Here is a 22,755-nt window from a genome sequence, read left to right as displayed (position 1 = left end):
TGGTTGAGGGCGAGAGTTGACAACTTGCATGATGACTGCTATGTTGAGTATGTCACCCGTCTCGGATCCGCCAGATGGCCTTCCGGGCTCGGACCTGGAACGTGTCAATGGTGTTTGCTGGTGACTCGGTTACTGACTTCGTGTGCACTCGTGTAGACGGGACGCTCAACTCGGCCCCTGACACACCATCTCCCCTCTATCCCGATCGTCTGATTCGTCCGCTCCCCAAACGAACCTTGCGCTCTCGCCTGTCCACGGACGCTGCCGATACGATACTGTACCCTCCCTCTCTCCCCGCGTCGCAGATCTTTTACGGCGTCTCCCCGGACACCGAAGAAGTGCTGGACAACTCCAAAGCCTATGCGCGGCAGCGGCAGACCCAGAGCGTTGACGGCTGTGCGGAAAGCCACCAAAGCCACCCGCACCATGATTGCGAGGCGGCAGCAGAGTTGGACAGCGGAGATGAAGATGGGCCGGTAGTTGTTCGCCGGAGTGCTGGGTTTCGAGGGTCTTCACCGTCCCCATCCAGCATCCACCCGAACACTAATGGCGATGGTCCTCAGGTGAAGTCACCGGCGGGTCCGGATGGTTACGATGCTTTTGAAAATACCAATAATAAAAAGAAGAGAAAGATTCCGACACCAGGGAACTCGGGGGGTCATCACTCCGCCTTGTCTCCGGAGTTTGCCAGCATGGGCTTGGCAACTCCGAATTCAAGCTCAGCCGCGGCTGTCAATGATGGTGTGACCACTGGGACGTACTATGGCAGCGGTAACCCTGCGAGCCCCTTGGGTAGTGGAATCTCGGGGTCTGGAAGAGGCCGCCTGGGGCGGAACACCGTTCGCAGTGGGAGTGGCAGGGGCCCATTGTCAGCTAACGCTCAGAACGCGTGGATGAACACTCGAGTTCCGAGCCGGCGGGATGGGCTCATGTCCTCGCCTGGGCCATCTGGTATGCTTTGCCGACGTTTTGGTGTATTCCCAACAAGCTGACCCTTTTTGTTGTTAGATGATTCTCCGACTGATCAGGGCATCATCTCTACCGCAATTGCAAATGCCGCAACGCTTTCATCCCCCCCTCGAGGGCCCAGCAACGTCAGTCTGCTGGACCAAGAGAACACCACCCCCACCAAAACACAATTCACCTTCACTTGCGAATCAGACTCTTCTAAAGGTATGGCGATGCAGCGGAACTCGTTCTCTGGTCCGCACCGCTCGCCTACCTCTCCTCTTGCCGCAGCGAGCCACAATGCGAGAGCATTCTCCACCCAAGGCACGCAAACCAGTCCGAGCATGGCTGCACAGATGAACCAACATGGTTCGCCCAGTACGCAGGTCCCGCCTGGCCAAGGCGGAGAACACGCTCCGGTGGGCCGCAAAAAGAAACGGTCACCGGGTGCCATTTACAGCTTGGCCGCACGGCAACGCAAGATCCAACAGCAGTACACCAATCTCCACCATCCGCCAGCCATGGAGGATATTTGGATTTGCGAGTTTTGCGAGTATGAGAGCATTTTTGGCCGCCGGCCTGAGGCGCTCATTCGGCAATACGAGATCAAAGACCGTAAGGAGCGGAAGCGTCTGGCTGAGAAGAAAAGACTTTTGGAAAAAGCGAAGATGAAGGGCCGTAAGACCAAGAAGGCCACTAAGAACGCGTCAAAGCAAGCCGCCGTCCACCAAGTTGAGGAAGAGGCCTACCGCGAGGGGTACCGGGCTGGGTTGGCTGGTGAGCCTCCAGGGCACCCGTCCGATGAGGAGGAGGACTATGAAGATGAAGCCGATTTAATGCCTGCTCCGGCGTCTATGCCTCCTCCGCCATCGGATCTGAAGCCGCCTCTTCCGACTGAAAACTACCCAGCAATGACGGCCACGGATCCCGGGGGAATCACAGATGCCGCAGCTAGCAGACCTGCCTGACAATAACCGTGGTTAGGATTGCCGGGCCGGGTGTTTGATCAGTATGCTTTGATATTGATGAGTTTGCTGCGTCTTCCTTGGTGCGATCTCAGCGATTTGTTGGACATGGTGAATAATCACCTTTCTGGCTCGGCTTTGGAACGGGTTGTCGGTTTCTTACCGCAAACCCTCCCAATCATTGATCCTACCACTGTCACTTCCTTTCGGCTGTCTTGGCTTACCCGGTTTGTTTGTCGAGTTTTTTTTTTTTTTTTTGGTTATTATTGCATGCATCCAGGAACTCCCCTCTCAGGCATATCGTACTCGAGCACAGTCATCGGGTTGGTTGGCCTCGCGCGGGTCCTGATGGCGTTGGAACAACCCCCATGTTAGGTGTGCTCTTTGGCAATGATGGAAATGACCCCAGAGATAGCCATGCAGAGCTTCTCTGTTGTGTACTTGTAACCACTGAGCGATGTGCATATGTTGAATTTGATTGTTTTGATTCCCTTAGTATTGTAATTGTTCTAGGGTTGGTAGGGCTTTGGGCTATACAGTTCTCACCGACCCATAAACTGAGCGCTGATTGATCAAACGGATTTCTCAGTAATAATACTAAAACCACTCTATTATTAGGCCATCTGACTGATTGGACCTGGTGCACGAACTCAACCGCTACGCTGAAACGTCCCGGATCCGCACCATTTGGCGCGCGCCAACTGAAGCACTCGCCGAAACCACTATTATTGATTGTATGTATTATTATCTTCCGCGTCACGCCCTCGCTCACCCTCTCAATAATAATAACAGCTGTGTCATCATCATCATCATCATCATCATCATTTGTTTCATCTCAAACTCCTGTTGACATTCTGTTCTAATTTTAACATTTCCCAAAAAGAGTGTTTCATTGTCCTCCTCCCGATCGGATTCTGATGGCTCACAGGCTCCGACGCCATGCCGACACAGTGGAGACACTGAAAGAAAGGTCGGCGCCGATGAGTTTCATTGTCCGCGAATGGGCGTATCCCAAAAATAACTGACATGTCTTTGTTTCCTTTCCGTGGAATCGTTTCGGCTGGATGGGATATAAAACGTTCCCTGGCCACCACACCAGGGACAGCAGTTCATCCACAAATCAATCGCCTTTCCTTTTCTTTGCACGCCGGTTCGTTATCATCGTTCTGATTTTTATTTTACTTTCCTTTTGTTGTTAAAAGGCTCTCATTCGATCTCAGGATCTATTTCTTTGTTCTTTCGTGGCCTGCCAGGCTGGTCTCCTGGTTCCTCCACCCCTGCACCTGCTCCCTCTATACTTAGGGCTTTCTCTTTTCTCCAACCGCTTTCTTTGGCATCAGGTCTGCCATCCTGAGTTGCTTCTTATTACCGCTCTCTTTTCGCTATATGCTTTTGAGAAACATATAACTAGACTTATCACGGACGTCCATTGCGCTGCGCGCAATCTTTTCCTTTGCATACTATACTCGAGAACTGCATCAGCGGCGCCATCTGAGCTTCTCGACTCTCCAGGGCGTTAATTCCTAACCCAAACTCCCCCCAAAAAACATCATATCAAGTCCATGGCATTTGTTGCCCTCAAACTCCTGCGCCTGGGCTACTCGCAAGCGAAAAACCACAGCTCCAAGAACCAACAGCCCCAGCCCCAGGCACAGCAACCGCCTGCTCCTTACCCAAACTACCAGTACGCAATGCCAGACTACTATCCCGGCGGCTACCCACCAGGCGTCGCTCCTGGCGGAACATACCAGTACCCCATGGCACAGCCACCAATGGCACCAGCACCAGCTCCAGCACCAGCGGCGGCAGCACCACCAGCAAGCAAAGGCTCCAAGCTAGTCTCAATGTTCATGTCAGCAACGCGCTTCCTGCAGTTTGTCTTCGGACTCACCGTCATCGGACTCTACGGCCAAGACGTGTCCTATGACCATAAAACCCTACACACCTGGAACGCGGAGTGGGTGTTTGCCGTCGTGACAGCCTTCCTAGCGACGATGACGACAGTCGCGCACTTCGTGCTGCCGTGCTGTCTGCGCCGCATCAAGACCAACACCAAGCCGGGTTTGCTGCTGCCCCAATTCTCGTGGGAGCTTCTGCTTTGTATCCTGTGGTTGGTCCTTTTCGGGCTCTTTGGGAAGATGTATATTGGCGTTTATCCGGCTGGAGAGCATACGGTTTCGGGTTCGGGTTCGAACTCGACTTTGCCTTCTGCTTCCAACTCTAACTCGACTGCGTCCGTCTCGGGTTCGAATTCGAATTCGAATAATACTCTCTCGAGTATTGCTATCAAGAGAGATACTGCTTCGGGACTGGGTGATGCTGCTAAGATTGATCGCATGCGCCATGCTGTCTGGGTTGATCTGCTGAATCTGGTCTTCTGGTGTCTCACAGCCTCGTGGATTCTGCTGCGGTATCTGAAGGCTCGTCGGGCGGCCAAGATGGCTTGGAATGAGTCTGGTCAGGCCGAGAAGGGTGATGCGGCTTCTACCTGAGAATTGTCTATCTCTCTCCCTCTTTCTTTTAAAAGATGTGATCTTCGGACATCAATAAATACGTGTGGATGTGGTGTGAAGATGAGTTCGATCTACTGTTTACAGTTTCACTTGATCTTTTCGAACTTTTGGGATTGCTTTCAGCTCATGGCGTTACGGTGGTGGCTTTTGTCCTTTCGCTGGACGTGATCTTTTTTGTTAGGCTCCTTTGGCTGTCTGACATCTTCGTGCTTTGTTTCACACCTATTCTTGCGCACAATACAGGAATTAGTTGCATCTCACATTTGCCTTGATTCAAATCTAGACTGTGTACATGATCGATCGATCAATATTGACAACCTCGAAGGATGATTGTGCAAGTATGCATGGGCTTGAATGCCATCATCCATCATCCGTCATCCATCATCGACATCAGGCCTCCTCAGGAACAAGAGTGCCATCCGCTGACCCGAAATCACACCACTCCCCTTCCTTCTCAGGCGTACACAGGTCCTTTCCAAACTGCTCCTCATCCACCTCATCTTCTTCGTAGATAGTCCCTAGGATAGCAAGTCCCTTCTTATGACTGTACAAACCAGGCTTCCTGGACCTCGCTATATGAAATTTCCACGAATTTAAAGCAGCCACCCACTGAGCCCGGTAGTTCCTCGGCAAGAGTCGGTCATTCTTCGGCTGCGGATAAATAACAGAGGTATGGTCCTGCAACATCCACTCAAAGAGTTTCTGCTCCCGCGGCGCCGGGAGCCACTGGCGCTGTGCCGTGAACCATGGCCGAATTGGGACGTGGGGCGCATCCTTCCCTGCCGGGAGGGGGTCACGGTCGTTGATGATTTTGAAGAGCTCGATGAGCATCTCGGTGGAGTTGTCTGCTTCTGCGAGTTCGAGTTGGGTAAGGCTAGGCGATGAGGGGATGGAGTCTGTGGTGGGTTGTTGATCGGTAGTGTCCGGGGGAGATGGGGTGTCTGGGAAATCTGGAATCTCTGGGAAAGAAAAGAAGTCCTCAAAGGAACTGGGGATCTCGGGTTCAGATTTCTGCTTTGTGGCCTGGGTCGGCTCTCGCTGGGGGTCGTCACTAACCGTCTCTATTCCCTGCGGCAGGATAGGATCCTGTTTGTCTGATATGGCCAGCACGGCCGGGGCGATGTCCGGCCGCTTGGCTGGGTGAACTTTATCTGAGATCGCCAGGTCAGGGCTAGGAGGTGTCATGGTTCCGGTGGTGCCAGTGCCTGGGTGCGGCACGGGCAGCGATGCTTCAACAGACTTGAGATCGATCCAGCTTGTTGCGGTGGTTGTATCTGAGCCCGCAGTGACATGAGGAGACAGCACAGAGTCATCCTGATCATAGGAGCCAAATACCTCGTAGGTGTGGGAACTTGATTGGATTGGAGACGAAAACTTGGAGACGGATGACTGCGAGGATGACCGGCGGTTGAAAGCTGGTCGACGCCTTAGGCCTCGCTTCGATCGGCCAGCGGCAAAGGATGTCTTCTTCTGTCCCGTTCGAGCCGGGTGGTTCTCCTGGGTATTCAGCTCAGCCATGTTGGGGGTGGGAGGGTTAGAAGGGTTACGAGTGATGCTATTTCCATCGGGTTGCTCAAGGAGGAGACGAGTAGTCTTCTGGGGCTCACTCTGTGCAGTGTGCGGTTTCTTTAGGATTGAATGGAGCCCAGCCTTGTTTGTGCCGTTGGCAGTTTGGGATTGAGTGTGCACGCTGGGGTGCTGGTGAAGGATAGTAGTGGTCGGAGGGTCACTGTCAACATGCACGGCCTATATCAAAGAATCAGAAAAGGCAGACCAAACGTCGACAGTGGTGTAGATGTATACCTGGCTTCCATGACGAGTCGCGGGCAATTCATGCGAAGAGGGAGTCATGATTCTCAGTACCAGTCCATCCAAAGTCTGGGTAGTGATTGTGCTAGAGAGACGCTGGCTGCCCCATATTCTCCAGAAGAGACACTCCAACCGGAGCTCTCCCTCAGTGTTGGTCGTCTGGCGCGAGACATTGTAGGCTTCGCAGAAGGGAGTCAGCATCACTGACTGTTTTTAGCGACAGCGATCTTGCATACCTCTCCAGAGGTTCTTGATCCCCAAGAGGTCCAGTATTTGTATTTCTCCGTTTTGAGCCTCCCGTGGAGCCATGGACATAGTTACCAGGCTATGCGGTAGTTTATGCTCCATCTTGCATTAACTTTTCAGACAGATTAGGTCTCGGCGCGTTGGGTAGAAGATCTGATCGATCCTCAACAAGTGCAAGGACTGATATGAGAAGAAGATGCCATTTACATGATCATGATCAGATCAAGTCCCAGTTATCAGCATGGAAGAAAAGATACGTCGCGAAGAAGAAGAAGAGGCGGATATCTAATACCCAGTCAGAAGAACGATGCTCCAGCAGGGAATGCCGAATATCTCACCTTGATATGGTCTGATAAACGTTAAAGACGGAGGTAGGTCCGGTAGGAGTGCGTGAAGGCAGAAGGGGTACGGGGAGCGCGTCTGGTGTGTGAAGGACACGAGGTAGAAGGAAAAGAAAACAAAGAGGCGAAAGGCAGCACTTTCTTGAACCATGGCAAACACACGTTCTAGGCCACCTACTTGATACCACTAGCAACTAGAGGCGGCCTGCATAAGACCACGGGTAAACAAAACACTCTGATGCAAGGTGCCCGTCGCTAAAAAAACAAGACTGACGACATATAGCAAGATTAAACTCTCGAATTGACCTTCTAGCTTTGGCTGGTTTGTATGAACACAGGACGGCGTCACGTTCCCGTCATTTTAAGCTTGTTGTCGGGACTTCGGGACGGGCCGGCATTGTGGTGAACTTTGAACTGGGAAGAACTTAAACCTTCGCATCAAGTGACAGTTTATTTAACAAAGATGAAAGGTTCAGCCATTCACTCATCACATTCCCTTTTGCCTGCCCCTTGTACGAAGCAGGGATGAGGTGACATGGCCTAGCCCTAGATGACGCCTTCTAGGCATCACACTACGAACACGAAAGGAAAAAGAAATTGCTTTGGCTACAAAAACTTTCAGCGGATACAGACTACTGTATGTCTTCTACCGCATGGACTTGCATGGTCAGGCTAATGGCCCAAAGTCGAATGTTTCTATGATGCAAGTTCCCGTCGGCGGAACGGCTTCAGCAAGCTCGGTTCGGCAGGGGTACGACATCGGCGGAATGTCGGATTCTTGCAGAATAAGACCCGGTTAATTGGCAATATACCGCATTCACGAGGGCTGGACTCATTATCCCACCCTTGATATCCTCGCAATGTGACACAAGTTCGCGTTGGGAGATCGACCCACCGTCTGGAATGCAGAGAGATGCGGAGAAGTTGGAGAGCAGTACAGTATGTAGTTTGACAAGAGTTTAAGGATGGCTGAGGTACAGGGGGATCAACAATTCATTGAATGACTTGGATTGACTATTTCGTCACGGTAATTCTCATTTCCTGGTACTTTCTTGAGGTGGAACTATACTTCCTAGATGGTGTATGATTCAGGTTTCATTTCAGTGTCTGTGGAGGTGGTCTACAAAGAGAGGGGAAGAACAAGATGGTTTGTCCTACAGTGTAAGTACTATGGTGACGAGTCCTATTCGGAGATCCACAGTGATCGTCATGATGAAGCACAATCTCAATGTGGGGCCACATTAGGCAATCAACGCCGGGCGGAAAAACATTCTTGATCACCCCATGACTTTCCAAACTCCGAGCGTCAAAACTTGCACGGAGAGGGCGGGCCCAATCAATGCACAGGAATTGTTCCTTTTTGAGCCATGTCACTCTTCTCCTATCGCGGCTTGGATGCGCTCTTCAGCCGTCCTCGCCTAGGGGTCTGGCAGCAATTTCAGGACCACCCATGTTTGTTCCTGGCTCGTAAGCTCTATACTTGGCAGCAGACGATCCCAGCACAGCCGCTAGCAGATCCGGTGTCAATAGTCTGCATCTCCGACACGCACAACTATGAACCAGAGCTCCCACATGCCGACATTCTCATCCATGCAGGCGACCTGACACAGTCGGGGACATTCAAGGAGCTGCAAGCTGCAATAAATTGGTTGCGAGCGCAACCACATCCGACCAAAATCGTAGTGGCAGGCAACCATGATCTACTGCTAGATCCGGAGTGCGACGCTCGAACCAACCCACAAGGAGCGGCCGAACGGAAGATGCTGGACTGGGGAGACATCATCTACTTGGAGAACGCAGAGACTACTACCGTCTGTGCCAATGGCCGACGCCTACGAATATATGGCAGTCCCCAATCGGCCCGATATGGCACACCGGCATTCCAATATCCTCGTGAGAAGGATGTCTGGGCTGACGCTGTCCCGCATGGTATTGACGTGCTTATCACACACGGGCCGCCACGTGCACACCTCGACAGACTCGGTCTCGGCTGCGTCCATCTCCTACGGAAACTCTGGTCTGCTCAGCCACGATTGCATGTGTTTGGGCATGTTCATGAAGGCGCAGGAACGGAGTGGCTGCAATTCGACGCCCTACAGGATGCGTACGAGGGGACAGTAGCTGCTGGTGGTGGGCTGTGCAATATTTTAAGGACTTTCCGTGAGTTTGTAAGAGCTCTCTGTCGTCCTGCCACCGAGGCGAGATGTCTGCTTGTGAACGCGTGTACGATTGGTGGCTTCCGTGACGAGGAACGGCGGCAGCCCATCAAAATTATTATGTGACATGGCAAAATGTGATAGATATAGACCATTGGCAATTTGATTAACCCTTTTATTGTCTCTTAAGTTCACCGGTCCTTAGTAATGTGCCGCCTGTGCCGAGTTCAGACTGAAGAAAGTTCCGGTCAAGTTAGCCAGAAACCTTGGATTTTGATCAATATTGACCTTGGCTTTATTATGGCTGCCACCGATATGCACATGTGACCGGCCACGAGGGGTATGTGTTTTATTGGTATAGGATGAATGGATGTTACTTTTTCCGAGACAAGGGGTGAGATTGCACAGACTTCCTGCGTTCGACCATGGCTTGGGTGCCAGACGAAAGGAAAACAGCGAAGCAACTTCTCGAGGGTTGGCTACGTGGGAGTGGGTAATTCATTGGTGGCTTCTAGAGGAATATCATTTCTTTTTGCTAGTGAATTCTCCTTCATATTTTGCGAAGGGTTGTGAGCCATTCATATAGTTGCGTTGTTACTTCCTAACCCATGCTTCAATCAATCGATATCTGTAGATGTGGCGATATGCCGGGTAGCTTCGAGGTCCCTCTGTAGCTCCCCAATCTTGGACTCCAACGCAGCCACACAGTCCTTTCCCAGGGGCATGCGAAGATAGTCATAGCCCGTAATTATGGCCTTGATTATTGCCTGTGCCGCCTTATCGGGGTCTCCTTTGACAAAGTCAGGGATGGACGTGATCTGTCGAGACCCAGCGACCATCTGCTCTACCGCAGTACCCTTGTAGCCCTCACTGAAGCCGTTCTCGAACTGAGCCGGGGTAATGATGCGGCTAGAAAATGGCGTACGGAAAGCGCCCGGCTCTACTATCAAGATCTTGATACCGAGCGTCTTCACCTCGTGGGAAAGTGACTCGTGAACAGCCTCGATGGCAAATTTACTAGCAGAGTAGGTGGCTCTTCCAGGACGGGCGATGAATCTGTTGATCCGTGCAATTTCTCTGTTAGACAATGGATTGAGAAAGACCGAGAAATGAATCAATAAACTTACCCGGCACCACTACTAACCAGAACAATGTGACCGGAGCCTCTTGCACGCATGACAGGGAGACACGCTCGAACAGCGCGAAGTGGCCCATAAAAATTGACCTCCATTTGATCGCGCACTTCATTTTCACTGTAATGAACTCAATACATCAGCAAATGAACTCCCAGCATGGTAAAGAGCACGGAAACGCCACGCACCTGGTATCTTCGACACCCCCAATGAACGCGTAACCCGCGTTGTTGACAAGGACATCCACATTGTGTTCCAAAGAGCACTTGGCGAATTGATCGTATGCATCCTCTTCAGCAGGATCTATGCCTATCCAGATGCCGCCTTTGGCCGAGAAATCGGGATAGGCGGTTTCAGCCTTGCCGACGTCACGAGTGGTTCCAATGACCTTGTAGCCAGCCTTGAGAGCTTCCAAAGAAAGCGACTTGCCAAGGCCGGATGAGGCTCCAGTAATCAACCAAGTGGGACGTGCTGCTGCCATTTTGATTTTCTGCTATTCTTTTGTGGAGATTGATTTGCGACTCTGTTATGTGTAGAGACATCCGAGGTCGAGTCGATCGGCGAGTGTTGTATTTAGGAGGGGAGTGGCCGGAGTTAACTTATCTCCTTGCACTGTTTCATTTAACTACTCAACCAGGCTGACCGAGAGAGTTTACCCTTTCATTGCTGTGCCTTGTGAAACAGCGCACTAATTGGTCACGTTCTACATGACTTTTAGTACTTTGTGTCCATGTAAAATAAGTCTCTTATCTACAAAATTAGCGACTAATCGCCAGTTCTCTAAAATATACAAACGTTCGGGTACTGGGAAGCGACACAAAGATGGTGGCGGTCAGTCTAATAAAGACAAAAGTGCAAACGTAGAAAACATCTTAAATTGCATATTTTGAAGTATTTGGCTTATATCTAGATTTTGGATAGAAACGAATTATAGGATGAACGAAGGTTCAAATTGAGAGGAATGCATTCTAAATTTCAAAATAGCTAAGATATCTATAAACTGATCATCATCCTTATCTTACTCGTTGTCGACTTCTCCTGAAATACGCTATTGCATCTCTAGTAAGGGAATTGTAGCTTTATCATTAGACGGTGTTAGATCCAGACTAAGATCCAAGGTAGTAGATTGCTCTTGCTTTTAGGTAGCTTACGTATTATTCATTTTGCTATCACTAATAGGATTAATTTCCTATAATTGCTAAGGGTTCTTCCTGTTATGGCCTACCTTGATCTCTCCGCTTGTGACATCTCCCTTCTTGTAAACGTCTGGCCTCACATACTAATCAACATCCTCCTTCTGAAGGCCCTGGTGAAGTAAGGGCTGATCTCATGCTCATGCTCATAGCTGATGCTCAGTCCTCTCGTGCAGTCATACAAATCAATGGTGCTGCCGAGATTCGTAATGTGCTGAACTGAAAGGTGGCCAATTGAGGTGAGCCCAGGGTTTAGTGCCTCCTCCCTGGACTTCCATGGTCAGCCCCGAATGCGATCAATCAGCTAGCAGCAAAGTCTCTACTTTAGCCCTAGGCTAGCCAAAGACCATTTTTCGGTCTTCTGTTCCCCCATTGTATCCCACCGTCTCTCACTGATAGGCTTCGCAAATTCATGCATGAACTTTAGCATCCACTGATCCATCCGAAAATGCGAATCATCCCGACAATGCATGCACGCATTGTGGAATGCTTCAAAGCGTGAGAAGGTAACATCGAGACACGGCCAATACTCCCTCAGTGTTGTAAGAAACTCAAAGTTTCGCTCGAGGAGTCGCCTGGCACTCTGCTGTTCAACCTCATTGTCGGCGAAGAGGAAGGTGTGCAGAAGAGCCGTCGATGCAATCGCTAAAACATGACCACCAAGGGAATAAAGAGGCTGGGCTCGTGGTGTAACACTGGCCAAGTGAATCAAGTTTGACAGCTCCGTAGCATGGTGTCGACACTTCTGAGCATACTGGTGGGTTCTTGAGAACGGTGACGCTCGCTGCGCACTGCCGTGAAGGAATTGGTAAAAGAGTAGCTGGTTGAAGTGGTTGAAGTCAATATGCAGGAGAACGAAGGCGGTGCTAAGCCCTTGTTGTGTCCAGTATTCCATATTACCAGCAATGTTCTGCATGTGCTCCGGAAGAGCGCACTTCCATGCTTCAAGATCCATCGAGATGTCACTGACAGCCTCTAAGAGATCTTGACCATAGAGGTCACCGGACACGGCATGGGAATTAACCTCGTCAATCCGAGCAAGCCGTTGGTTTAGCAGCACTGAATATGCCATCAAGGACTCAGCAGGCACAGAAAGCTCTGACATGGGTAAACTCGGGTTCACGAGCTGATTCGGGCTAGGAGGAGTCGAAGTCGTCAATGCCAAAAATTCACCTTCCGCCATCGGTAGAGGGACATCGCGCTGAGGTAGGATCTTGGGTAATCGAACTCCGGAGGACGACCACGTGTCGGTCCCGTACAATGTCCACCATACTGAAAGCCGCATTAGCAAGAACACACACCAAATTTACACTCTACGTTGCTGACCTCGGGTCTGAATCTCCTGATCTATGCGCGTCGTCACCAGGCCGTTGGGTATGTCTAGTAGCATCGCCATGCGACAGGCAATGCTGAAATAAACAGACTCGGTGGCTCCTTCTCCCTCAACCACAGCGGCGGCGCCTAAGAGCATACAAGCTTGTATGGTGACGATGGAAATTTCATGGAGGTTCAATAAGCGTTCGGCCTCCTTGATGTACGGGTTTCCTCGTTCCCAGCGGGGTATGGCCTCCAGACTCTCATGGTCAGAGAACCTTGCCGATAGGCCTATGACGGCATAGAGAAGAATCCTAGGCAAAGACCCATCTTCAAAGGCTGCCATAAAAGATGTTCGATGAAAGAGAACGTGAAATGCCACGTGTATGTAGCGAAAATACAGGTTAATCAGGTTTTCGGACAAGTCTTTGGGGGGCAACAGTCTGCATCGATGCGTCAGAGCGTGCCGCCTTCGAGGCACAATTGGCTCGTAGCCGACCTCCTGAAGCGCCAGTTCTGGACCAGGGGCGCAACTTATGTGCCTCTTGTTGCAATAGTCGCAACTCGTGCCTTGCCGGGGCCTTGTGCACTTCCGCCGACGTTGTCTGCGGTCTGAGGTCAGTTCACAGTAGGGATTTTGCGGATGGGAATCAAGCATACCGACAAGCGTGACAGGCTGTTGACGGCCTCATGAGGCCCTGTGTGCCACAGCACAAAGAATATGTGCAAAGAATATGCCACGCCTGCTGTGGCAAAGTGGATGTTGGCGATGACCGAGTTAGCCCGGGTTTTACGAGGTCGACTATTCTCTACCTCTCCTATTGACGAATCGTCCCGGGTTTTTGACGACCTTGGTAGACCCAGGAATGATGCACTTGAGCATCATAGTTTTCCTTTCCTTCGTGGGTCTTTGGTGGAATGGCAGTTGATTGAAGTTTTGTTGGCGTTGGCATCTTTGATTCGATAACAAAGCATTCCCCGCATGGTCATGTGACCATTCGGCATTGGGAGCGTACCTTCATGTAGCCATCACGCATCACTCTGATTTTGTCTTCTGCCATAGGCATATAGAGGGATAGTAGAAAACCATGCCGTATCTCATATTATCACAATATCTCAACCACTGTGCTACACCACGGCTCTGCAGGGCTGATTTTGGCTTTATAGTCAACATGAGAGAGTGATTAATACCTCAAGAAGTATCCAGTACTACAAAACTCTAACGGCAGACATATGCGGATTTCTCCTCTTGAGACCTTTGAAAGCGCTTCCTCCAGTCCCTGGATACAAGCTTTTCATTTGATAGCAGGTTGTGCGAAGTGGGAAACCTCCAGAAGGCACTCTGCATCAACCTACTTCGCTTTGGCCCGCAGGGGTTTACAATAAGCTATAGCATCACATGGGGGCATCTAGGTGTATTCTATATTAGATGTATTATGACGGTGGTCCTTATCAAAGATGATAATTTACTAGAAATAATGTTTGTTAAACCCCCGCGGGTTGTACGCGCGCCCCCGACTTCTGACTCGTTATTTAGTCCACCTAGGTTCCCTGTCCTGCAGCTGTGCAAAATATGTAGCTAGTCTAAAACCGTCATCTGCATGGTAAACTCAAACGCCTCGGCCTTCAACCTATGCTGCTTCCACGGTGCAGGTCCACAGCTGCCAGTGCCCAGACCATGATGCTTGTAGTCTACATTCAGAATGTTCTCATTCAGCTCCGTGAGCTCATGAGGATGCCTCGACTCATGCAGATCATCCGTGGCATATCTTCGAAGGGAGAAGTTGAATGGTTTGTCCATTCTGATCTCCAACTGAGGCCCAGCTACCTCAGATGATACGATCCTGGCCCACCGGACATCTGACCTGTTTCCGTACTCCTGCGGCCACTCGTATGGAGTCTCCATCTCTTCTAAGGTGGTTGCCCAACGTCCAATCTGGCTTGCTTCTTTCTTGTCCAGATATGACTCCCCCGGTCCTCTGCCAAACCACTCCGCTCTGTCAAAGCGTTTGGGAAGGGAAAGAGTGAAGCCAATGCGCGGTAGGTTCTCTGGGTGCGTACCAGAGAAGCCCCCTGTCGTTTTTATTGAGACAGATCTGGGCGTAAAATGGTATTCCAAGGTTGCTATACAAGCCCATTCAAGGGCTGTTGGCCCGACCCGCACCTTGGCTTTCACAGTAATGGCACCTTCGTCATTGACTTTCCAAGTCACCGACCGAATGAACATCTTAGACGCGCCGACACGGAACTTGTTCCATTCTGCGGCATCACCACCAAAACCAACATCGTTTTGAGTAAGGGCGCGGAAGAGCCCAAGCTCGGGTCCTTTGTTCAGGATTCTTCCTTTTTCGCCGGACCACTGCAGGCTGCCTTGAATCAGGTCCAAATTGAAGTGAGACTGACAGTCAGGCGACGAGAGTAAAAGTCTGCCCGGTAGCTCTCGTACAACCATTGGGCCAAGCACCTTCATGGATGGCAGGGTGAGGGAGAGCTTGGGTTCATGGTCGAATAGTGGAACTTGGCTCCAGGCGACTAGGTGATCTTTCGGTGCCCAGATGGTTGCATCGGCCAGCCTAAAATCGATGACGAGCCAGGTCTCTTTGCCTCGACTCACCCCATCAGGCACTTTTACCCGGACAGTGTCGCCGGGCTTGACCTGGGGAAGAAACAGCTGAACTGGATCGCTTCTCCCAGACTCTGTGACGACATACCACGAGGGGATCAAATGGCCCAGATCCGCAAAGTCGTAGTGGTTTCGGATTTCCAGGAGGTTTTCCCCTTTGAGAGAGACCGAGACAGGTTCGATGACCTTTTTATACTCTGCCAAGGCGCGGCTGGGTTTGTGCTCCGACCCAACCAGGCCGTCCAAGACAAAATCTGCGTCGTTGGGATGATCGTCAAAGTCACCGCCGTAGGCAAAATACGAGGTGTTGCCCTCTTTTTTGAGCAATCCGTGGTTGCACCATTCCCAGATGAACCCTCCCTGCAACAGCGGCTCTGAACGGTACGTCTCAATGTACTCTGCGAGACCGCCGGGACCATTACCCATCGCATGGCCGTACTCGCATTGAATCAAAGGTCTATCCGTCTTCTCTGACACATGTTTTTTGAGGTCGTCGATTGAAGCGTACATAACACTGTACATGTCGGCAGTAGTGGCTTCACGGTCTCCCTCATAGTGGACCAGACGAGTCGGGTCAAAGGCCTTGATCCAATGATACATGTCTGCATGGTTTCGACCGTAAAAGGCTTCGTTGCCTAACGACCAGAATACGATGGAGGAGTAGTTCTTGAACCGCTCCACCAACTGGATGGCACGGTCAAGGTATGCCTCCTTCCACTCCGGACTATCCGAGGTCCACCTAGCAGCTGCCTTGTAGGAGATCTCTTGGATCTCCAGACCATTCATCAAGTGCTGATTCTCAATCTTTGTTCGTTCCACAGAATCGAAGCCGTGAGTTTCGAGGTCGGCTTCGGCAATAACATAGAGCCCAAGCTCGTCGCACAGCCCATACAAACTGGGGTCATTCGGCTGATGGGAGCATCGCAAAGCGTTGATATTATTTTGCTTCATAAGAACTAGATCTTGCTTCATGCAGTCATAAGGGACAGCTCTGCCGTATAAGTGGTGGTGTTCGTGCCGATTGACGCCGTAAAAAATGATGGGTTTCCCGTTGACGTGGAAGTTAGAACCTTTCTGCTCGATACGCCGGAAACCGACGCGTTGGCTGATGAATCTATTGTTGTACGACAGAATCACTGTGTACAGCGCAGGGCTCTCGGCTGACCACAGCTTGAGCCCTTCCGAGACTTCAATGACATTTGAGGAAGACGGGTCGAATGAATCCGTCTTGATTGTAGTACCATTGGGGCTGATGAGCTTGACATTGACGAGTCCGGGGCATTCCCCTTGAACAGTGACTGTAGTGCGCAAGACGGCCTTTGAGAAGCCATCATAAACCTCAGGAACGGTTGTGAAGTTGGTGATGGCCGTCTTTGGAAATGAAATCAAGTATACGTCTCTGAAGATGCCAGAGAGCAGCCATTGGTCTTGCCGTTCAATGTATGAGCCATCGCAGAACTCGTAAACGCGCACCGCAATGCTGTTGGGTCCAGAGTCATTCAACGCGCTGGTAATGTCGAACTCGCTAGGGTTCCGACTTCCCTGGCTGTAGCCGATCTCCTGGCCGTTGATCCAGAGATGAAAGGCACTATCAACGCCTTCGAATCGAAGGCGGACCTGCTGAGCGATCCAATTCGGGGGAACGGTAAACTCCCTCCAATATGACCCTGTCTCGTTGAGGAAGGGAACATTAGGCGGATCAACTGGGAACGGATAGTTGACGTTTGTGTATAGCGGGCGGCCATAGCCCTGGACTTGCCACATGCCTGGGACTTTGATATCGTCCCAGCCCAGAACACCCTCCCACCCAGGCGCCTCAAAGGGGGACTTGTCATGGTGAAACTTCCAGGTCCCGTTTAGTGAAGCATATTCGCTCTGCTCATGGTCAAAGGATAAGGCTTTTGCCTCGCTGGAATACAAAAAGAAATGTGCCCTGGGGGGAAGCGTGTTTCGGTGCAAGACATAGAGGTTGTTCCAGTCCGGCTGCTTGTTGGGAAAAGACATTGCTGAACGGTTTTCAGGAGAGACAAACAGGGCAAATCTTCCGCCTTGCGTTTCTTGTCTTTCAGATTCTGCAGTCAATTGAGTAAAAGATACTCTTATTTAACTTTGTCGACGGGCGTCGCGAATGTATTGGACTAATTTCCAATAAAATTAAGCCGATAGTGCTCGGCATGACAGAATACACATGGACGCTCCCATACTCGTACTTCACTAAGGCGCAGTTTCGTCACTGACTTAAGACGGACTCTTCTTCCGCCGTGATATGTGTCGAGGCGGCTTACGGGCGGAATGTGCAGAAATTTGATTGTAGGATCCAGAAAACGCCGACTGCACGCGTGAGCAGTGACGTTGCTGGTGAGAGTGGTGACCGGTTAGTAGCCAATGAGATATGCTTTTACTCCGCCCTTGACGCCGCCCGATTTACTTCAAATGGGTCCAATTATCTATCACACTGGCGTCGACGCCACCATCTTGGCAGTGGCGTAGCAACATTGAGTTGTCCCTGGATGCTGGTTTTCTTAACAGTCCGCATGAGCGATCCACCTCGGCGGCTTTCAGTGCGGAAAAGGCTCCATCTGCAATTTGGCCCGTTGTCTTGTGATTCTCTCGCCCCACCGAAGCCACTAGCGCAGAACCTGTCAATTCTACGATCGTGGGTTTAACTTGGAGTATGCTCTGGGGAATTCGCCACGGGATGCATATTTACGTGCGGGAAATTTTACAAGAATAGCGGGTAATTTAAGATGATGAGGATCAAGAATACCACAACGCCTCCATAATCGGACTATTTGAAGCTTCCAATGGATGGTAAAAGTCTGGCCACGCAATTAGGATTCGTATGGGGTCTCATTTGCCCATTCATTCGACATCTACCAATCGGTGACACGCGATGTGATGTGAGGAAGTGTGCTTCTGTTCATGAAGCGCCGCCTTCGACTTGCCATACAGAACCATCTGGGGACCCTGTGGTGTTTCCATCGATGAGTGACAGGCCATATTGGCGCTTGCCGTCATGCTATATAGACACTGTTTCCAGTAATATGATAACATATTTCCTTTTGCAAGTATCGATCAAAGATAGGGAGAGCTCGATCATTTTTTTTTAAAATCGGTACCTTTTTAGGAGAATCATTCATTCAGGTTAGATGTTATTCGTCTGTTGCAATCCATGGCAGTCGAAGCAGCAGTACATCCACAAGTCGTGGCAACGCCGACGTCGACTTCAAGACCCACTATTACCCTAAGCCACACAACCTCCACCGAACTCGACGCAGATTGCCGTCGCACAGGTAAGTATAAAGCAAAATGTTTATGAATGAGCCGTTGCAGCAACGAATACCAAATGGTGGTGATTGTGGTATAGCCCGTAGCCAGTATTCATATGTCGGTCGTGTCTCGGGCATCCATTAACAGTGCTAGGAAGAGTGCTGAGGCATACACACAGGGACTGCCGAGCGAATTGTAAACTGTAGAGAGTGGTAATGCTAAGATTAAGACACTGTTCCCGCAAAATGAGAATAAATTGCAGAAGATGAGGTGACTTGACGCGACTAATCATCTCGCCAGGATATAACCCAAATAGGTGTGAGATATGGCGATGTCCAGGACCATCCTCGTCATGGTTCTTCAGTCCTCACTCCAGATGAGGCCCTCTTGGTTCACCATGATGGGAGAAATCATACACACGTCGAACTTGGTTCACAAGGGAATTCTCTTCCAGGCCGAGGGCTTCTGTGCCCAGAGGAACTGATCAAAGGCCATGCGGACGAGTGTCATATCCAAGACAGACCTTTCACAGAAGATGCCCCTCTCTCCTGATTCAGAGATGAAGATATTCTCAAGCGACAAGGATTGGTTTGTCACGAGATATTGGCCACGGGTGGAGTCTAGAGAGGAAAGAGAGGGACGGAAGTCATGGAGGGGAGAACGGTACATGACCTGTCCAAACGAGCAGGAGCAGCTCAACAAGGAGGGAGTCCGAAAGTCTAGAAGGAACTGAACAGCTCCTTCCACTATTGGGAAGAGTCTCTTATGCATCTCCTCATAGGATTGATAATGCAGCATTTGTGCGACGTCAACTGCAACCCACAACCCCCTAGTATCCACCGACCTTGAGGATTTGTGTCATCCCAGATGTCTGTTGACTCTTGAGATCCCATAGTTATGTGACACTGCCTCGCCAAGAGCCGTTCAAGATAGATAGACCTTTAGATAGCTGCATAACTTCCACTTTCAGACCCCCAGACAATTCCATTACTTCACATCTTCCTTCTTGGCCGCCAGTGTTCCAGCTCTCAAGAATGTCAGTGTTGTGGTGAGCACACCAGCCATGACATCCATACATGGCCCTGGCGGTCACATGGCCCTTGGCGGCCATGCGTTCGAATAGATAGAGCACTAGTATCGTGCAGTCATACGAGTCCGCACCTTGCCGCTGGCCAATATTTAATCTGCAGGTTGATGTTGATCGTGTACTTGCATCCCCTGGGCGGAGCAAAGCTCGGGTTCCAGAGGCCCTGAAGGTTCGCGGGCAGTGGCTTGGGAGGGTCTCGGCTAGACGGTATCAGGAGATAACCACCATAACTGTTCTTGAGAGCGGAATACTGGCGATTGGGGAGTGAAGATGTGAAAGTAATGGACTGGCTGAGAGAGTCTAAAGAGGCAGAGATGAAGCTATTTAGACAGTCTATCTGTACGGCTCTGACGGGGAGTGTCACATGACCAACCATGCGATCTCAACAATTGTGGTAGAGGGCAACGAGTCCAGGATCAACGATGGTTCTTGATTCGCTCATCTGTCACAAGATGGCTCGAGTCGGGCCACATCCGGGGACTCGTGCGACCGAATAGCCGGGTACAGTCAGAAAAACCCTAACCCACTCCGTAACCCACTCCTCCCCGACCCCCGGAGCCCTGGGCGTCGGGGATTGTTGCACTGGCCGCCACGCTTATTATACCATTTGTACTCGGGAAAAAGTCTACTGAGGACTTGGATTCTTCGTACCGGACATTCGTGGCTATTATCCGACGCATGATATTTGTCTAATAGTATTGTTGGATGGTTTTGTGATTGTGGCGCTCTCCATGGTCCATGAGTGAATTTCCGGGGTAAGTTCTGGACCGGTGAGAACGGGTTGGTCCCCCGTGGCTGGGTAACCTAGAGAATTAACTGGGGCATGGGGAGAGTGCGCCGAAACGCTCAATAAGAAAAGAGAATATATATATTAGTGGTCCGTCGCTCATCTTCTCCCAATTACTCACCCACCCATACTCTCTATTCTTCCTATGAATCACCCGAGTGGACCTTCCTCCCTCTATCTTTGATCCAACTTGACAGATTAAAACTCCTCGACACTGGTACCTGTTTCGAATATGACATCCAAGATTGACACCGAGAGAGCGGTTGTAGCCTCTACCGAAGATGTCCAGATGGAGAGTAAATCGGAACATTATCACATTGAGAATGCCAAGCACAATCTCAATCGCATGGACATTGAGTTGATGGCCAAGAACGCCATGAAATGGAACTCAAAAGCATCTTTACGATTGGCTGTGGTTATCCTCATCCAGGGTCTAAGTATGTCTCACCAATCTTCGCCATCACAGTCCACCATTATTCCCGTCAACGTTGAAGCTCACCATTTCTGCGACGAACAGGCTGCGCCGCGTTCGCCATCGATGGAAATGTCATCGGAAGTATCGATGCACTCCCCGCTTTTCGTACCCATTTCAATGTGGGAACAAGCGGCGGAAAGCTCGGTATTATCCTTGCTGCGATGTCCATTGGTAATGTTGTCGCTAGTCCCTTTCAGTGGCTTGCTGACTGGATCGGACGCCGTGGTGTCACGTTCCTCGGAAGCTGTATCCTGGTCGTCTCTTGTGTTCTCCAAGCGGTGGCACCTAATGGTGCCTGTCTTATCGTCGGACGATTGCTGGCTGGTATGGGCGCGTCCTTGTCCGCCACTTGCGGCCCAATGTATATGAGCGAGGTGGCCCCTTCCTGCTACCGCGGTCTAGCTGTCGGTCTATACTGCTCTTGTTACAGTGTTGGGTCCATCATCATTGCTTGCGTTGTCCTTGGTGGTTCTTACATGGATGGCAACTGGAGCTGGCGCTTGCCGATGGTCATTCAAATCGCTCCGCCTCTCATTGTAGCCCTGCTTGTCTACCCCTGCACGCCTGAGTCGCCTCGGTACCTGGTGGCCAAGAACAATGAGGAACAAGCTCGATTGGTTATTGCCCGTTACCAGACCATCTCTGAGGATGTCAACGATGCCATCGTTGAGGCGGAAATTCAACAGATACGCGAGTCTCTGGAGATAATGTCCAGCAAGGCGTGGGACTTCACGTGCTTGTATAAGACGACGTCTTCCCGCAGGCGCCTTTGGATCATTTTCCTCTATAGTTTCTTCCAGCAGTGCAACGGAAGTGTTCTCTTGAATTACTACTTTGCGGGCATCCTTACTCTGGTTGGCATAACCAATACACAACAGCAGCTCGGCATTAACTTGGGCCTCACAGTCCTGTCATATGTGGCCACTTTGATCGGATCCGCCTTTATTGATAAGTTGAAACGACGATTCCTGCTCATGTTCTCACTATGCATCTATATCTTCTTCCTCGCCCTTATTTCGATCACAGGTGGATGCTATGCCAGTGGTATCAGTGTCCATGCCACGGGTATCGCTACTGTCGCCTTTATCTTCATGTTCAATGCCTGTACTGGACTCTTTGGTAAGTTGGACTGCTCTGCTCTTGGCGTTATGTTCTGCAACCCTGAACTAAATTTTGTGTCACATGAAAAGTTTCGGTTCTTCACAATATATACCCGAATGAAGTGCTCCACTATTCGCAACGTGCCAAGGGCATGGGAATATATTCGTTCTTCCAAAATTGCTTCGGATTTATCATGACATACGGCGTGTCATATGCGCTGCAAGCATGGCAGTGGAAGGTAAGATCTCCCGAGCTTCTCTTCGCAAGTCTGAAAACTAATTAAGCACTTAGATATACTTTCTCTTCATTGGAATTGACTCAATCTGCCTATATCTTACTTGGCAATTTTTCCCTGAGTTCAGCCATCTGTCTTTAGAGGAAATCGACCTTGTTTTTGAGACACCGGGTGTGAATCCTGTCAAGATGTCTAAGAAGCTCCAAGTTGCAAAGAAAGAGAAGCGCGTCATGGACCACGGAACTGCAAATCCCTAATTTATGTGCTACAGGCCCAATTTCTGTCTGTATCTGGTTTGGATCGGCTTGTGAACGCATTGTCTTGGCAATAGCATGGTCTCGTTTTTGCACTCACGGAGAGAACATGCAAGACGCATAGCAGCATGATGTTCGATTTTGTCTCATTGATTAGGAAATAAGCAGGTAGACAAATACTGTGGAATTCTATCGTGTATCTTAATTCAATACCTTGTTCAAGTCCGTCAGTGTCCCAAGTTGGACGAGCACTCTCACGTCGCAAGTGTGAACGACGGCTTTTCTTAAGAGAGATGAATTTTTTT

The 22,755-nt window shown here is 50.4% G+C and overlaps 8 protein-coding genes across 8 annotated transcripts; 4 read left to right on the top strand and 4 right to left on the bottom strand.

Moving 5' to 3' along the window:
• Positions 1-74: 74 nt before the first annotated feature.
• N7474_001701 (uncharacterized protein) lies at positions 75-1,916 on the top strand (the record flags this gene model as incomplete). The annotated part of the gene is made up of 2 exons (XM_057193116.1): positions 75-951; positions 1,009-1,916. 2 exons carry the CDS (start codon positions 75-77, stop codon positions 1,914-1,916), a joined length of 1,785 nt encoding a protein of 594 aa, XP_057058069.1.
• Positions 1,917-3,475: 1,559 nt separating this feature from the next.
• Positions 3,476-4,405, top strand: N7474_001700 (uncharacterized protein; the record flags this gene model as incomplete). Its single annotated transcript, XM_057193115.1, has 1 exon — positions 3,476-4,405. The coding sequence occupies one exon, from the start codon at positions 3,476-3,478 to the stop codon at positions 4,403-4,405; it is 930 nt and encodes a 309-aa protein (XP_057058068.1).
• A 411-nt stretch (positions 4,406-4,816) lies between these two features.
• On the bottom strand, positions 4,817-6,436 carry N7474_001699 (uncharacterized protein; the record flags this gene model as incomplete). Its single annotated transcript, XM_057193114.1, has 2 exons — positions 4,817-6,172; positions 6,230-6,436. 2 exons carry the CDS (start codon positions 6,434-6,436, stop codon positions 4,817-4,819), a joined length of 1,563 nt encoding a protein of 520 aa, XP_057058067.1.
• Positions 6,437-8,189: 1,753 nt separating this feature from the next.
• On the top strand, positions 8,190-9,104 carry N7474_001698 (metallophosphatase domain-containing protein; the record flags this gene model as incomplete). The annotated part of the gene is made up of 1 exon (XM_057193113.1): positions 8,190-9,104. The coding sequence occupies one exon, from the start codon at positions 8,190-8,192 to the stop codon at positions 9,102-9,104; it is 915 nt and encodes a 304-aa protein (XP_057058066.1).
• A 491-nt stretch (positions 9,105-9,595) lies between these two features.
• On the bottom strand, positions 9,596-10,592 carry N7474_001697 (Glucose/ribitol dehydrogenase; the record flags this gene model as incomplete). The annotated part of the gene is made up of 3 exons (XM_057193112.1): positions 9,596-10,055; positions 10,106-10,231; positions 10,300-10,592. 3 exons carry the CDS (start codon positions 10,590-10,592, stop codon positions 9,596-9,598), a joined length of 879 nt encoding a protein of 292 aa, XP_057058065.1.
• Positions 10,593-11,623: 1,031 nt separating this feature from the next.
• Positions 11,624-12,589, bottom strand: N7474_001696 (fungal specific transcription factor domain-containing protein; the record flags this gene model as incomplete). The annotated part of the gene is made up of 1 exon (XM_057193111.1): positions 11,624-12,589. The coding sequence occupies one exon, from the start codon at positions 12,587-12,589 to the stop codon at positions 11,624-11,626; it is 966 nt and encodes a 321-aa protein (XP_057058064.1).
• Positions 12,590-14,197: 1,608 nt separating this feature from the next.
• On the bottom strand, positions 14,198-17,245 carry N7474_001695 (beta-galactosidase; the record flags this gene model as incomplete). Its single annotated transcript, XM_057193110.1, has 1 exon — positions 14,198-17,245. One exon carries the CDS (start codon positions 17,243-17,245, stop codon positions 14,198-14,200), a length of 3,048 nt encoding a protein of 1,015 aa, XP_057058063.1.
• Positions 17,246-20,617: 3,372 nt separating this feature from the next.
• On the top strand, positions 20,618-22,453 carry N7474_001694 (sugar transporter (hexose transporter); the record flags this gene model as incomplete). The annotated part of the gene is made up of 4 exons (XM_057193109.1): positions 20,618-20,826; positions 20,880-21,979; positions 22,051-22,199; positions 22,253-22,453. 4 exons carry the CDS (start codon positions 20,618-20,620, stop codon positions 22,451-22,453), a joined length of 1,659 nt encoding a protein of 552 aa, XP_057058062.1.
• Positions 22,454-22,755: the final 302 nt, after the last annotated feature.

This window comes from Penicillium riverlandense, assembly GCF_028828495.1.
Source record: "Penicillium riverlandense strain IBT 135883 chromosome Unknown utg000001l_segment0_segment0, whole genome shotgun sequence".
Taxonomy (NCBI): Eukaryota; Fungi; Ascomycota; class Eurotiomycetes; order Eurotiales; family Aspergillaceae; genus Penicillium; species Penicillium riverlandense.
The sequence above is the reverse complement of the archived record's forward strand: the minus strand, read 5'-3'. Positions and strand labels throughout refer to the sequence as shown.